This window comes from Neophocaena asiaeorientalis, unplaced genomic scaffold (assembly GCF_003031525.2).
Source record: "Neophocaena asiaeorientalis asiaeorientalis breed wild unplaced genomic scaffold, Neophocaena_asiaeorientalis_V1.1 scaffold698, whole genome shotgun sequence".
NCBI classification, from domain to species: Eukaryota; Metazoa; Chordata; class Mammalia; order Artiodactyla; family Phocoenidae; genus Neophocaena; species Neophocaena asiaeorientalis.
In genome coordinates this window covers 488780-502743 of record NW_020171993.1, presented here as the reverse complement: position 1 = coordinate 502743, position 13964 = coordinate 488780, and the positions used below count along the sequence as shown (strand labels likewise).

At 37.1% G+C, this 13964-nt stretch overlaps 1 protein-coding gene across 1 annotated transcript in view; it reads right to left on the bottom strand.

The window, feature by feature from the left end:
• Positions 1-13964, bottom strand: part of KCNH5 (potassium voltage-gated channel subfamily H member 5) — a 321016-nt gene that overhangs the window by 39791 nt on the left and 267261 nt on the right. The window contains exon 10 of the mRNA XM_024748382.1: positions 10830-11026. Coding sequence (XP_024604150.1) covers positions 10830-11026 — 197 coding nt within the window. The remainder of the gene's footprint in view (positions 1-10829; positions 11027-13964) is intronic.

Here is a 13964-nt window from a genome sequence, read left to right as displayed (position 1 = left end):
AGGTATTAACTGCATTTCTGATATTCTTTAATCAAAATAAATCAACTGCATCTTTGACAAACTGGAACACATCTGAGTGTTGAACACTGTCTGAAATCTAGACTAGAATAGCATATTTAAATTGGGCGTATTTTTTCAAAGAGGATTTGCACAAACTGAGAAAATGCCTGAATAATTTAAAGTTCTGTGGCATCAATTATGAATTTATTTCTGGGATATGGATATTTGACCCTGGAATTATACAGCAGTGCCTGTGCTTCCAGAAAGAGATTGATGTGTTTGTTTTATAAAGTTTGTTCAAAAGCTGGAAATCCAAATCTCTTGTATCCTGTTTGGTAGAGTAAAGCCAGCTTACCCTCCAAGCATCAGATACACTTTCATATAATTGCATTTGTTGCAAGTCTTTTCTGCTGACAGACTTGCCCTGATTGATTTTTTGGATTTTTAAAGTCATCTCTCTCCCTCTCTCTCTCTCTCTCTTTCTGCATTGTTTGAGCTTCATTACTGTTGTCAACCTCCACAGAATTTCTGGTTCATAATTAAAATACCCCTCTAAAAGGAGTGTGCCAAGTAGAATGACCTAGGAATGCAACAACAGAGATTTTTCAGCTTGGCAAAACTACCAAATCCAAAGACACAGACCTGCTAGAGAATGGACCTGAGGACACGGGGAGGGGGAAGGGTAAGCTGGGATGAAGTGAAAGAGTGGCACGGACATATATACACTACCAAATGTAAAAGAGATAGCTAGTGGGAAGCAGCCGCACAGCACAGGGAGATCAGCTCCGTGCTTTGTGACCACCTAGAGGGGTGGGATAGGGAGGGTGGGAGGGAGACGCAAGAGGGAGGAGATATGGGGATATGTGTATATGTGTAGCTGATTCACTTTGTTATACAGCGGAAACTAACACACCATTGTAAAGCCATTATACTCCAATAAAGATGTTAAAAACAAAACAAAACAAATCTACTTTCATTGTTTTCTCACCAGAGCAAAGGTCCACATTAAGCCCTTCTTTGCAAACACTTTGCAGAAGTCAGCTGCATTAAAATGTAGGGGATGAGGCCCTGTCAGGCAGCTTTCTTTGCTCCCCACCGCATACTCACTCCCAACAGCCTTCCCAAAAAGTCCTCCTAGTGTGTGATTTCAGTAACAAGCCACTCTGTGACTGCCAGGTGTGGAACGTTGCTATTAACAAGCCAGCAGTCAGCCTCCTTTTATGGAGTCGTAAATCCAGCAGGCTGGATTTGATCTTCCATGCTTGTTTTTTGCTGGCATGACAGACCCTTCCCCATGTGACAGCAGACTCTACAGTGGCTAAGTAGGTCATCCTACATTCTGGTTTCTGAATTTCCAAGCATTAGGAAACACTATTTTCTCACTCAGGAGGGGGCACGCATCTTCTTGTCACGGTAAACTCACTTTCAAAGGACCTGTGTTACATGTCACCCATTTAACATGCTAGAATTATGATGCCATCCACAACCATATCTCAACTAGTTGCTAAGGCAGCTGTTAAAAGAGGGAAGCAAATTCCTGGACAGGGTTCAATGCCCCGCATTACCTCTCTGTGCTGCCTTCAGGGAAAACTGGCTACTTTTTACATGCAGAATTAGCAGTTACAGTTTTTACTCTGCAGTTTCCATTCCAGAGTGTGAGCTTCCTAAGGGAAAGTGCCTCTGCTGAACTTCTACTGATGACATCACTCTCTAGAGGATAAAACTGCGGACATAGAACAAACCCCAGTAAAATCAATGCCAACTCCTAAAAGTGTTGGGTGAATCAAGTATAACCTGATTCAGAAAGAAGAGGCAGAAAATGAAGGCCTTTCTCTGGGAGAAAATACTGCAGCTTCTCTGGGTCATCTGAGTGTCTCTGCCTATTTAGTAGAACAACTTGATTTGATTCCTTTGGGAAAAGATTAGTTGATTGGAATGTCAAAATCTGTGAAATGAACCTCCCAGCTGGGAAAGAAAATGGACATTCCAGGAAGGCAGATTCTATTTGGGTCATAACAGTCAACTATTACAAATTAAATCTAACCACAGAGCAGTTCTCCATTTTCGCATTTGTAAAATGTATATAATGCTTTAAAAGGCTTTTCATTTTATATAAACTGATACGTTTTATTATAATATTTACTTTACTTTATTGGCAATAACCTGAATTCTCTGAATTCACAATAAGCATCTTAAAACTCCTCTTCTGAATAACCAAATTCTTCTCAAAATATGTCCTGTTATAAAGTGTTACGAAGCTACTTCTCAAAATCAGCGTGGAAGGCTTTTTGAACACATGTCTTTTGAGCTCTATATTTTCTCAGGTACCTCAGAGGACAGAAAAGCCTGAGTCAGTGGATTCCACTTAAAAAGTGAAGGGAAGAAATCCCTATAATAACAAACTATATGATCAAATTTAGTTGTTGTCTTGGGGACTGGCGAGGAAGGAACTCCCCCAAAAGAACTCTGCCTAAAAATTCATTAAGATACAGATTCATAAACAGATCCAAATTTGATATTTTACATACGACCACATCCATTGACTTCTTTTTCCAGAAGAGAGAAGGAAAAAGAGACAAAAGAAAATAACAAGTTAGGATAGGAAAAATTGCATGCATCCCAAATTTAAATCAATACCAAAAGGCATTAGGGAAGAAAATATGTCCATTTCAGCCTTAATATTAATAGAAATCCTTGCTTCTTAATTCAAAAGGAATATTTTCCTTTAAATGAAGATGGCGTGATATAGCACCGGGCTTTCAATGGTCCCTCATCAAATATTAATTGTTGAGAATTCAGAAGTGGTAGACATATTGGAAATAAACAGTCTGCCGTCCAGTTATGATACCCCTAGAAAGGCACTACTGTAAGGCAGAATTCAGCTCTAAAATAAAACAAAGGATTGTTTCAAATGATTGTTGGCTACTTTGAGAATGCCCAAGAAAAATAATTTATAAAATGTCTACCTTCTTATGTTAGTTGAATATTCTTCGGTCTACTTCAGGCTTATTCATTTCCTTCTTGTTTACTACTAATATACATGCTTTCTTGCAATCAGAATAAACTCTAGTGTTGGAAAAAGTTGTCAAACAGAGAGTATAATCTACTGTCAAGTTATGTTGGTAAATTATTGAATCTAGCCCCCACTCTAAAACTTAGGAAACTCTGTCCTTAACTAACTGCTTTGGAGGCATTATTGAAGAGTGAGAGATCTGTGAACCTATGTCCTGGTAACTAAATGTGGAAAAGTTTCTTTTCTATCTGGAAGCAGACCAACAGAGAGCTCTAAATAGAAGCAGCTTAAGGGCTCAAAAGACTGCATAATTAGGTCTCTGCTTTACCTAAATGCACATGACAAACTTCCGGAATTGCTGAAAATCTGCTCCTTTTTACCACCATCAGTGAAATGAGAGCCACTTGGAGTTGGAAAACTGAGGCTGGAGCTGTGGTCATGAGCAAGTCACCTTTTCTCTCTTTGTTCATTTCCCTACAGTGTTGATTTGAAGCTCAAATGAGATAATGCCTGTGGTGTGCAAACGACATCAGTTTAGAGGTGAAAGTTCTACAAACCATAATGTATGAGCAGAGCTATTGCCAGCAGGGCCACAGTGAATCTGCAATCCTGATGCTCAGTTGAGGTCATGAGAGTTATAACAACACTCTGCTCAGATTCAAGCGTGGTATACAGATTCTTCAAAGGAAACTGCGAGGAAAAAGTTTGCTCTTCGAAGTTATTTAGAATGAGATTAAGGCAGTAACCTGGTAAATCTAGCCCCTGGCAGCAGGCGATCTTAATTCACTCAACAGTGATAAAATTGCTGTACTATTCTGAAAGCACTAGCATTGTGCAGAATCTGCAGGCATAACTGGTTCGAAACTGCAGCTGGAAGTTAACTCTAATTGTGATTTAACACTAATTAGTAACGGTCATTTTCATAATCCTATTTTCGAAAGGCTCTTTGCCAAAGTTGTCAAGGATACCATTTGCTTCTCTGAATGACCGTGATTATTCTGTGCTGGGCAACGTGTCTGATTCACGTTTCATTCCTTCAATTAGCAGGCACTACAGGCACTCTTCTGGTCATTGGCAATAAGGAGATTACAGAAAATACCTACTTTATGAAGCTCATTGTTCTACTGAAAAAACAAAAATGTAAATAGGAAACCAAAGTACCGCAATCAATGCTGTGAGAGAAGTAAGTGTAGATACTATAGAATACTTGAGTTTTATGGAGACCATGTATCTTTTGTTCCAACTGTGGACAATGTTTTTACTAGTGTTTTTTTCATGGGATAAAAACCATTGGTTTGTGGAATGAATGTGCTCCCATATTTTGTTTAGCTGATATGGGTGGGGGGGGAGAAGGTAGTGAAGTTGGAACTTCCATTATCACATTCCTAGACTATTTCTTCAAAGATGCCAGTAATGACTATTGAAGTACATGTAGTTTGCACCACATGTACACCAAGCAAATACTTTAGGCCTGTTTGATATCCAATTTCAGTATGTTTGCCATCCACAAAACGTAATTGCTGTAGAGATGCTTCGTTGCTCACAGAAAAAAAAGACATTCTGTGCTACTGGATTTCCCACGATAAGAATGCTTTCGGGAAAGAAAAACCATTACTTAGTTCTGAGCCTGTGCTAATTCAAGAGTGAGTCTAAACCGCTATTTCTTACCACTGGAACATTAAAATATAGGACTGGTACTACACTCATCCATAAAGTTGCCAGCTGGCTTCAGCTGCCCTCTACGTAAAAACAGTGCCACCTGTGGAAAAGGACTGGCTTTACAGGGTGAAAAGAATGCTACAGGTACCTCTATTTCTGATTTCCCAATTTAGAATTGGTATTGGTCATTCTTGGAGATTTTTCTAAGTTTAAACGGGAATCTTAAATCACTGTAGGAGTGCAAGAATATTTTGCAAGTATTGATAATTATGCATTGCCTAGAAGTTATAAAAATCAATGCTGAATACTGATACTGCAGCACTTCCCCACTAATACAGATCTATATCAGCCACAACTGTGGATTTTAGAGTATTTCTAAAAATTACTCCTTCACACTTAATTTTAAAAAAACAGGGTCGTTATGGACTGAATTTTTGTTTCCTACCTGCCCTCCCAATTCATATATTGAAACCCTAGCCCCTAGTGTGGCTGTACTTAAAGGTGCAGCCCCTAAGGAAGCAATCAAGGTTAAATGAAGTCATAAGAGTAGGCCCCTGATCCAGTGGAATCCTTATATAGTAAAAAGAGACACCAGAGAGTTCACACTCTCTTCCCCACACACACGCCCGGAGAAAAGGCCATGTGAGAACACAAGAAGACAGCCGTCTGCAACCCAAGGAGAGAGTTCTCACCAGACGCCAACCCTGCCAACACCTTGATCTTGGACTTACAGCCTCCAGACTGTGAGAAAATAAATTTCTGTTTAACCACCCAGACTGTGTTAGTTTGTTATGGCTGTCTGAGCAGACTAACACAAGGGTTAAATGAATTCTGTTGAGGTGTTCCAGATTATCCTGTGTCTTGACCTAAGAGATTCAGAAATGTATGGTAAAAAGGAGTATCAGCCAGGAGCAAGGTAAGTCTCTGAAGCAACAGTGGAGGCATTTCTTTGAGACTACAACTAAAGGGTAAGCATCAGTTTGGCATCATTTTGGATCAATGTCCAATGGGCTCCACTCCATAAACACGCCTCCAAGTGTCCTCTCTCTAATTCCTTCAGCAATGAGTTGTGACAACACTCGTGAGATGTTGCCACGAAGGATGCTCATTATGGACTCAGTGTCCAGTGGTTTTATTGGAATTTAGTCACACAGGTAGTCCTGTCTGGCACATACTGAAATACCACACTCCTTGAAGGAAAGTAAATGTTTAGCATAAGCCACACTGTTTGGATAAGTAGCAGGTACTGTGAGTCACTCTTATTAGAGTGGTGGGAACTCTCTTGAAGTTCAAGTTCTCAGATGCCAGCCAAGGGCCCACTTTGTAAGCAGTTCTTTCAAAGTCCAGCAGTCAGGCTTGCTACATTTACTCTTTTTACACAATGGTAAAGATCACTGCGTAACAGGAGGCAGAATGAGCAGAAGTGCAGCGATTACATTTAACCTCTGATTAGAATTCTTTAAGATTTACATATCACCTGTGCTGGTTGTGCTGTGTGCCTTCTCAGACCTGTCCCTGAGGGCTGGTCCTCAAGTTAATAAATACCATTTAGTCATTCCAGGAAATGGTATCTTGAATAGGTAAAAATAAATAAATCATAAATAAAATCAGCAAGTGAGTCAACCTTCCTCTGTTGCTCTGCTATGCCTTTTCTGAATATGTTTAAACGGATTGGAAACTATAGAACTGTCTTCTTATTATTGAAAAACATATACCAACCAGTCCTCTTGCTCAACTTAGTCCAGTTTCTGACTCTTATATGGGGGATCTTAATCTCCAGCTGTCGGGTAAAGCCTGTGGAATAGGCCTCATTCCAGTAGAGCTGCTTTAAATGCACAAAATAAAATACATAGTGTTGCAAAGGAAACATATTGTACTGAAATTCGGTTATCAAATTTTAGAACTAATTTGCAAGATAGTAATCTATGTGCTTTTTTATTAACACAATAACATTATTATCACAGCAGGTCTAATAGCTATCATAATTATTAAGTACTGATGAGTGCAAACAACATTTTAGGATGTCTTCAACAAAAACATTATGCTGTGAAAATATCTGTAATGTCTTTTGGTACTTCTAATAACACTGTAGTTTGTTATCAACTTTCATAACTGAAAAAAAGGCTAAATTTCACTTAGAAATTAAAGAAAATAACGATATAAGAATTTTTCTCATCCAAATTTACAGGATGCAGGTAAAAATTTCAGGCTTCTAGTATCATAAGATCAGGGGTTCTTTAAATCATTCCATTCAGTTCACAAACAATTGACCAAGGGCAAGCAGATCTGTTTTGTTTGACTATAGTGTTTTCAAAGACAAAGTAAATTAGTTACCAAAGTAATGTGATTTCACATAAAAATTCATACTTCTGGCTTCTCTGAAAAAAAATATGCAGACCAAGCGACCGTAGGCTGGTATTCCAAGGCAATGTACAAGCGGACTGAGTAGCAGCAGCCCTGCTACATATGGTGTGAACTTTCCAGTCTTCATAGCCTTACTCACGTGTGTTATCTACCTGGCTCCTGTAGCCACCTCTTGTTTTGTTTTGTTTGTTTGGATTTTGTTTTTGTGTGCAGCCACCTCTTATATATGGCATTTTCCATTTCATTATGACCCTCTTGCTGGGTGGGAATTAGTAGAGATTTGCTTTCTAACAAAGGGGAAGAATTCTATTTGCATACCTACTGTCACCCCCATCTAACTTCCAGTCCTCTACTCTCAGCTACTGACACACTAAGGCCCATAAGAAGCCACCTGTGTTAGTAAAGTTTCACTGAAGCACAGCTATCCTCTTTTATTTATATACTATCTTTGGCTGCTGCTATGGACTGAATTGTGTTCCCCTAAAATCAATATGTTGAAGCCCTAATCCCCCAGTAGGATGATATTTGAAGAAAGAGTCTTGGGGAGATAATTAGGTTTAGATGAGGCCATGGGGGTCCTCATGATAGAATTAGTGCCTCTGTAAGAAGAGACCCTGGAGAAATTGCTTCCTCTCTCTATCTCTCTCCACCATATGAGGGCACAGCAAGAAGGCAGACATTGCCAAACCAGAAATAAAAGAGCCCTTATCGGGGAACCGAATTGACCAGCGCCTTGATCCTGGACTTCACAACCTCCAGAACTGTGAGAAATAAATTCTTGTTGGTGAAGCCACCCAATCTATGGTGTTTTGTAATGGCAGCCCAAGACAGCTAATATCACGCTACAATAGTGGGGTTGAGTAGTTGAGACAGAAACTATATGGCCCTCAAATTCTAAAATATCTACTATCTGGTCCTTGCCAGAAAAATTTTGCCAACCCCTGCTCTAGCTTTTGGATGAAATTACCAGTTATAGTTCTAGAAATTTTATATAGAGGGACCTAAGGATGGTTAGTGGGAGCTATATTTGCATAAAAAACGTCTTATTTCTCCTTAATGGAGATGGAGGCAAGCAGCTAAAGCATTACCAAATTCCTCCCTACTACAGCCACCGAGAACTACACACTATAGAGCCACCGTATGTGCTTATGCGGCTAGAGCTGTAATCTATGAAGCCTGAAACCCTGAGTCCCAAATCTGCTCCCCCAACTTGGAGCTAGCCCTTAATTAATGGTTATGATAACTAGGAGATATCAATAGCATGCTAAGGACATAGTCTTGATTCTACGATTCACAACCAATGTTCACTGAAAGAATGCTGAAAATAGTAGCAATAAGAACAAAATATTTTTTGTTAATAGCTCAGTGGGGGAATGAAGTTAAAGTAATTGAGTGAATGAGAAACTGTACATTGTTGAGAGTGTGCCTGTAGGGTATTGTTGTAGGGGAAAAAAGTCAGCTATTTTGACAAACAAAAGCAACATGGTATAATCTAAAGAATATGGGTTTTAGGATCAGAAAGAGATGGACTCTGACCCGTAATTTATTTGGCAACTTGCTGCCTCACTCTCAGAACCTCAACCTCCTCATCAATGAAGTGGAGATTATACTGCCTCGTCTGTGGGTTGTTGATATTTAATAAGATTAATTATTATATACAAAATATGTTGAAGTGCATGGCTATAAAATAGGCTCCCAAAATGGTAGCTATTCTCATTTCTTTACAGTTTCTCTTCTTTATGAAAATACTTTTTTTCTGAGAATAAAGTGACACTGATTAGCAATACACCCACATTCGAGTTATTGAGACCATCTATCAATTGCAAAAGGGCAAGAAAGATTTTTAAAAAATAAACAAACAAAAAACCTGACACATGTTATAACAAGGAACAAGGGAAGAAGCCATGTGATATAACTAGCACACTGGCACCTACAAAGGCAAGAGCTCCATTCCTGGGTCCCATTAAAAAAACAGCACGAGTTTTCTGTCTCTAACACCATCAGAGATAGACACGCTGGTATGTGTGCTCAGCTCTTATAACCAACGTGTGTGTGTCTGCACATGTGTAATGTGCACATGCTCAGATGTGTAAGAGGAAAAGAGATGATAGAGCTTTGTGATTAACTCATCTTGAAGAACCAAAGTTTATTTGCCACTGGTGAGTTTTCTTAATTATCCCTCTTTGACACCTTTCATTGCAAATATATCAGTCGGTTACTTAATATTAATTTCTTTAGGTCTGAGTTCCCTCATGTGTTTTGAAGGGAAAATAACTGCCCTTTCTTCCCCACAGGAATATTATAAACATCAGATGAGATGATGTGTAGACAACAGTGCTTTGAGGAGGACAGTGACAAATAATACCTGTCCTGAGGACTGTAAGGACAGATCTGAGTTTTGGTAAACTTGTAGTACGTGGGAAGATTCTAAAACTGGCAAAATGTGTATTGGGAAGATTTAATAAGACATAAGAGTTTCAAATACCCACCAGGTAGCCTTGTAGAAGAGAAGGTAGAACACAGACCTAAGGAGACATATTTCTGTGTAATACTAGACAAGACTCCCTAATGAACGAGCAGGTGCCCTGTTTGGTACCCCTCTTCCAGGTTTATCATTACCTTAACTCTCAATTACTTGTACAAATAGATGTTTCACATATGTGCATTTCACATAATATTTGCACTTGGCTGTCATCTCCTCGAGCGTGGCGACTGTGTGTTTAGTCCTCGTGCTCTCTACGGCTCTTTACATTTTGTCTTGCAGGTTGTGGATGCTCAATAACTATTTGTTAACAAAATATAAACTGAAACTGCTATTCAAATATAAATCAAGTGTTGTGACACTAGTACGAATATGACTCCTGAAGTCTTATCCTCTCTTAGAACCCTGAGTAGAGAATTACGTTGATTTGCTTACTTATGCACATTTCTTTGTTGCTGCAGTATAGATGTTAATTTGTCTCTTGGATTGATTTTTTTCTCCATGTTAACTAGCAGGAAGGTTCTATTTAAGGGGTTAGTGGAAGGAAAGGCTTGTTATTTCAAAATACTTCATCATAGACAGGTAATCATCTTAGATGAAATTCCTTAAGTGCTGTTATCCAAACATCTATTTCACTGTTGGCAATAAAAGAGCCCTCGCCAATGTCCAATGACCTATAAGTCAGAGCTAGGAGGTTTCTTTATGCAAATTAAATTTGTGCCACACTCATCAATAAAAAAGAAAACAGCAAGAAGATTAAAATTGCAGCAGCCATGCAAAGTAAAGGATTCCTAAATCTATTTATAGGATATGTCAGTATGGCTAATTATTTTTTGAGTTAGTGTGTTTGAAAGAATTAATGGGGAATGAGCTTTGTGAATTGACTATTAAATGAGAGGGAGGGTGTAAAGAGAATCAGGAATATAAAGTAGGCAACCAGTTTGATTAACCTTACTAGCTTTAAAAGATCCACATAATAAAGTAAGAGACACTGATATTAATTTTATGGCAGTATTATAAACCCCAAGAATTAACTAATTATATTATAGTACAGTTTGTTTCTCCTCAAGTCTGTTTTTCATTTTGCACTTAAATGATAAAGATTCAAATCTTTACCCATGTACTCAGGGTTTTTATCCCCTCTTTAAAAAGCACACAAAATATAAAGAAAGGGGGGAAAAATCATGTCACTTTACATTGATGGGAATGTGCTACTACGAAATAAAATCACTTTACCGCTCTTCAACTAACAGCATATAAGGTATTAACCCTCCAGATGCTAATAAGTGGAAGTGGGTCCAGACAACATACCCGTTTCCTTAGATTGCAAGTAAGAGTGAGATTCCTTGAGAATGAGTTTGCAAAAGCTGTATAAAAGTCCAGGACTTTAAGCAAGGCTTCTCGCTTGATGATGTGGAGGTCACAGTATGTCAGTGCTCGGACATTGGCACAGGCATGAGCAAGGGTGGTTTCCTTCCAGAAGATGTCTCCAAATACATCCCCTTTCCCTGGAAAACAATTAAGATATAGATATTCAAGTATCTACACTTGTTTTTATCCTAGTCACGATATTTTATTCAGTTTCATATATGGTATTGATCGTCTAGCGTAATTTGGAGTCTAAGTATATAACACCATCTATATACATGTAACAATGTACAACATTTTCATATAATATGTAAAGTAACATCATCTTAAATTCAATTCTTGAAGAAAATCTGAAGTGGCTTGAATAAATGAAAATCCAACAGAGAAGCCAAGAACCTCATTTTAACAAATAGTTTCATTATCTTCTGCCACCTTAACTTTTCGCATTCTGACCAGAAGGAGCAAAGGTGACGTCTTGGGCTCATCCTTTCTTCTGCTCCTGCTAGAAATGACAGTAAGAGGCAATATACAAGGATCTCCTGCTACAGCCTTTATAAATCTGGAACTGACTCCACATACGTTAAACATACATTATTCAGCAACTAAGTGAATATCTGCTCTCATTATTAAGATTAAAGTCAGAACTGACAGGAAAAAAGAAGAAGAAAAACTACTTGTAACACTTCAGGCCAGTCAGACCACTGGAAAGAAAAGATAGTGTGTAACCAGAGAAATGAGAGAGAGGGGAAGGGAGAGAGAACAAGACAGAGACACAGAGAGAGACAGAGAGACAGAGGCTGAGGCTGAGTGAGATTACAGATTCTTTGCCCACCCCACACAGGCAGTTTGGAAATCCTTAGAGAACCACGAGGCACTCTGGTATGGAGAGAGAAAACATATATATTATTGAGGAGGTGGTTAAAACCACCATGTGATCAAATGATCAGCATAAAATAACCATAATAGATATTTAATAAATCTTGAGCAGTATCATTTGTTACCTGACCCTCCCCAAATTCCTTTTAGTTCATGACACTGATGAACGACTTAAATGTCTGATAGTCATATATTTGTTCAAGGAAGGATAACTAGAGACCTGAGAGCCAAATAAGGTGTCTGAGGTTATACAGCATCAAAGTAACCTAAGGGAGACTTTAACTATAGAAATTTAAAAGATAAACCCTACCTCCAATTAGATGAATTTCAGAAATCCATAAACGGCATTACCTTTAAACTAGTAATTCCAATTATAGGTATTTACTCTAATTGCATTATCAGAAGTACCAAAATTGCTTATAAGAATGTTCACTGAAGTGATATTTATAATAGCCATAAAAGGTAGAAACAAGATAAATGTGAATGAAAAAAATAAATAAATTATGGAATATTATGCAGCCACTAAATATCATAACTTTTTTAAAGTAACAGAGAAATGTTCATATTATGGAAAATAACAAAAGCAGGATTATCAAATCATACATACAGTAGTATCTCAATTTATACACCCTCTTCTCCCCAGAAACACACACATGTACACACAAAACGAATGCATCAAATAGTAGGTTTGCTCTCATTACAGGCTAATGGATGAGTTTTATTACGTCTTATAATTTACTTGTATTATTTTTTAAACAGACGAGATCAACAGCTATTATATTTTCTTAGTCCCCCGTGCTGTGGAAATAACAGGGCATTGCCGCTTCTCGTTCCTTTTCCTCTATTGTATTGCTACTCTTTCTATACTGGCTTTTACCTTGAAGAGAGAAAAATGATTACATTTCTCTCTGATTCATTTCTGAAACCTTTTCTCAAGTTATCATTTATAATACAAGCTCTGACCCACTTATAAGTACTCATCACTTTTCAACTATTTGATTTTCATGTATAGTAACCACAATAATAATTACTAGTGCCTTTGACTCAGTAATTTCGCTTCTGGGAATCAATCAAAAGATTTAGAACAAACACATGTAATATTCACTGGAGTGCTATTAATCGTAACTTCAGATTGGCAAAAATAAATAAAATATCCAACGAAAACAGAAATCTATATCTCTATATAAATTCATATAGAACTAAAACTAGTTTCAGAAATAACATGCAAAATGCAAATCTTATAATGTCAAATAAAAAAATAAAGATACAAAGAATGATTATGGTTATAGCTATAATAAAGTACATAAAAATGAAACTGAAACTCTAAGACTAAAAGAATTTTCAATTAAAAGTCTACTATTTCTTAATTTCTTAAAGAAAAATAATCCTGATAGGACCAAAATATATTGTTTTATTATTCTATATTATTCTATATAGTATATTCTATGTTATTATTAATTTGTTGATTGATAATAAATTGTGTTAAAAATCAAAAGGGATACAAGACTAAAAGAAAATGCACATAGCTATTACAGCGATTGGCTTCAAGTGATGTGTTTATTGTTTTCCTTCTTTCTACTTTTTGTTTTCTAAATTTTTCTCTAATGAATCTTTTATTTTAAAATAGCAATTATTTTCACAGACGTCTTTCCATATACTTTTTAATAAAACCGGTACACAGATCTGCAGAACAGTAAATATTCATTGACTGATAAGTGTATCATCAATAGGTAAAAAATACTCAATATATATATAAATTTCCCCTTGCCAATATAGACCATTTTAAATTGTGGAGGTCTTCAAATATCTGTTATATGTTTTATTTTACCTAACTGATGAAATTAAAATTCTCACCATATTTCTGTCAACAATTTTAAATTTAAGTTATTTCTCTTTTTTACTATCATGGGGAAAGAAAAAGTCTATGAGGCTGAAAAGTAACAGAAAAAGTTAACTGACTCAACCAAAGTAAAACTTATCCTCTGCTCCTCGCCCTAAAAATGTTTAGAGAAACATAGCGAAATTAATAAATGTGAATTATTCTGCTCTAAACATCAGAACTCACATTACATGTAAACAATACTAATTGTTTTATAACATAGAATTTCCATTAGGATACACAATATATCAATTATACATTAATCTAATCAACCATTTCAAACTATTTTGCTTTATTCAGTGTTCTATATCACCTAATAGTCA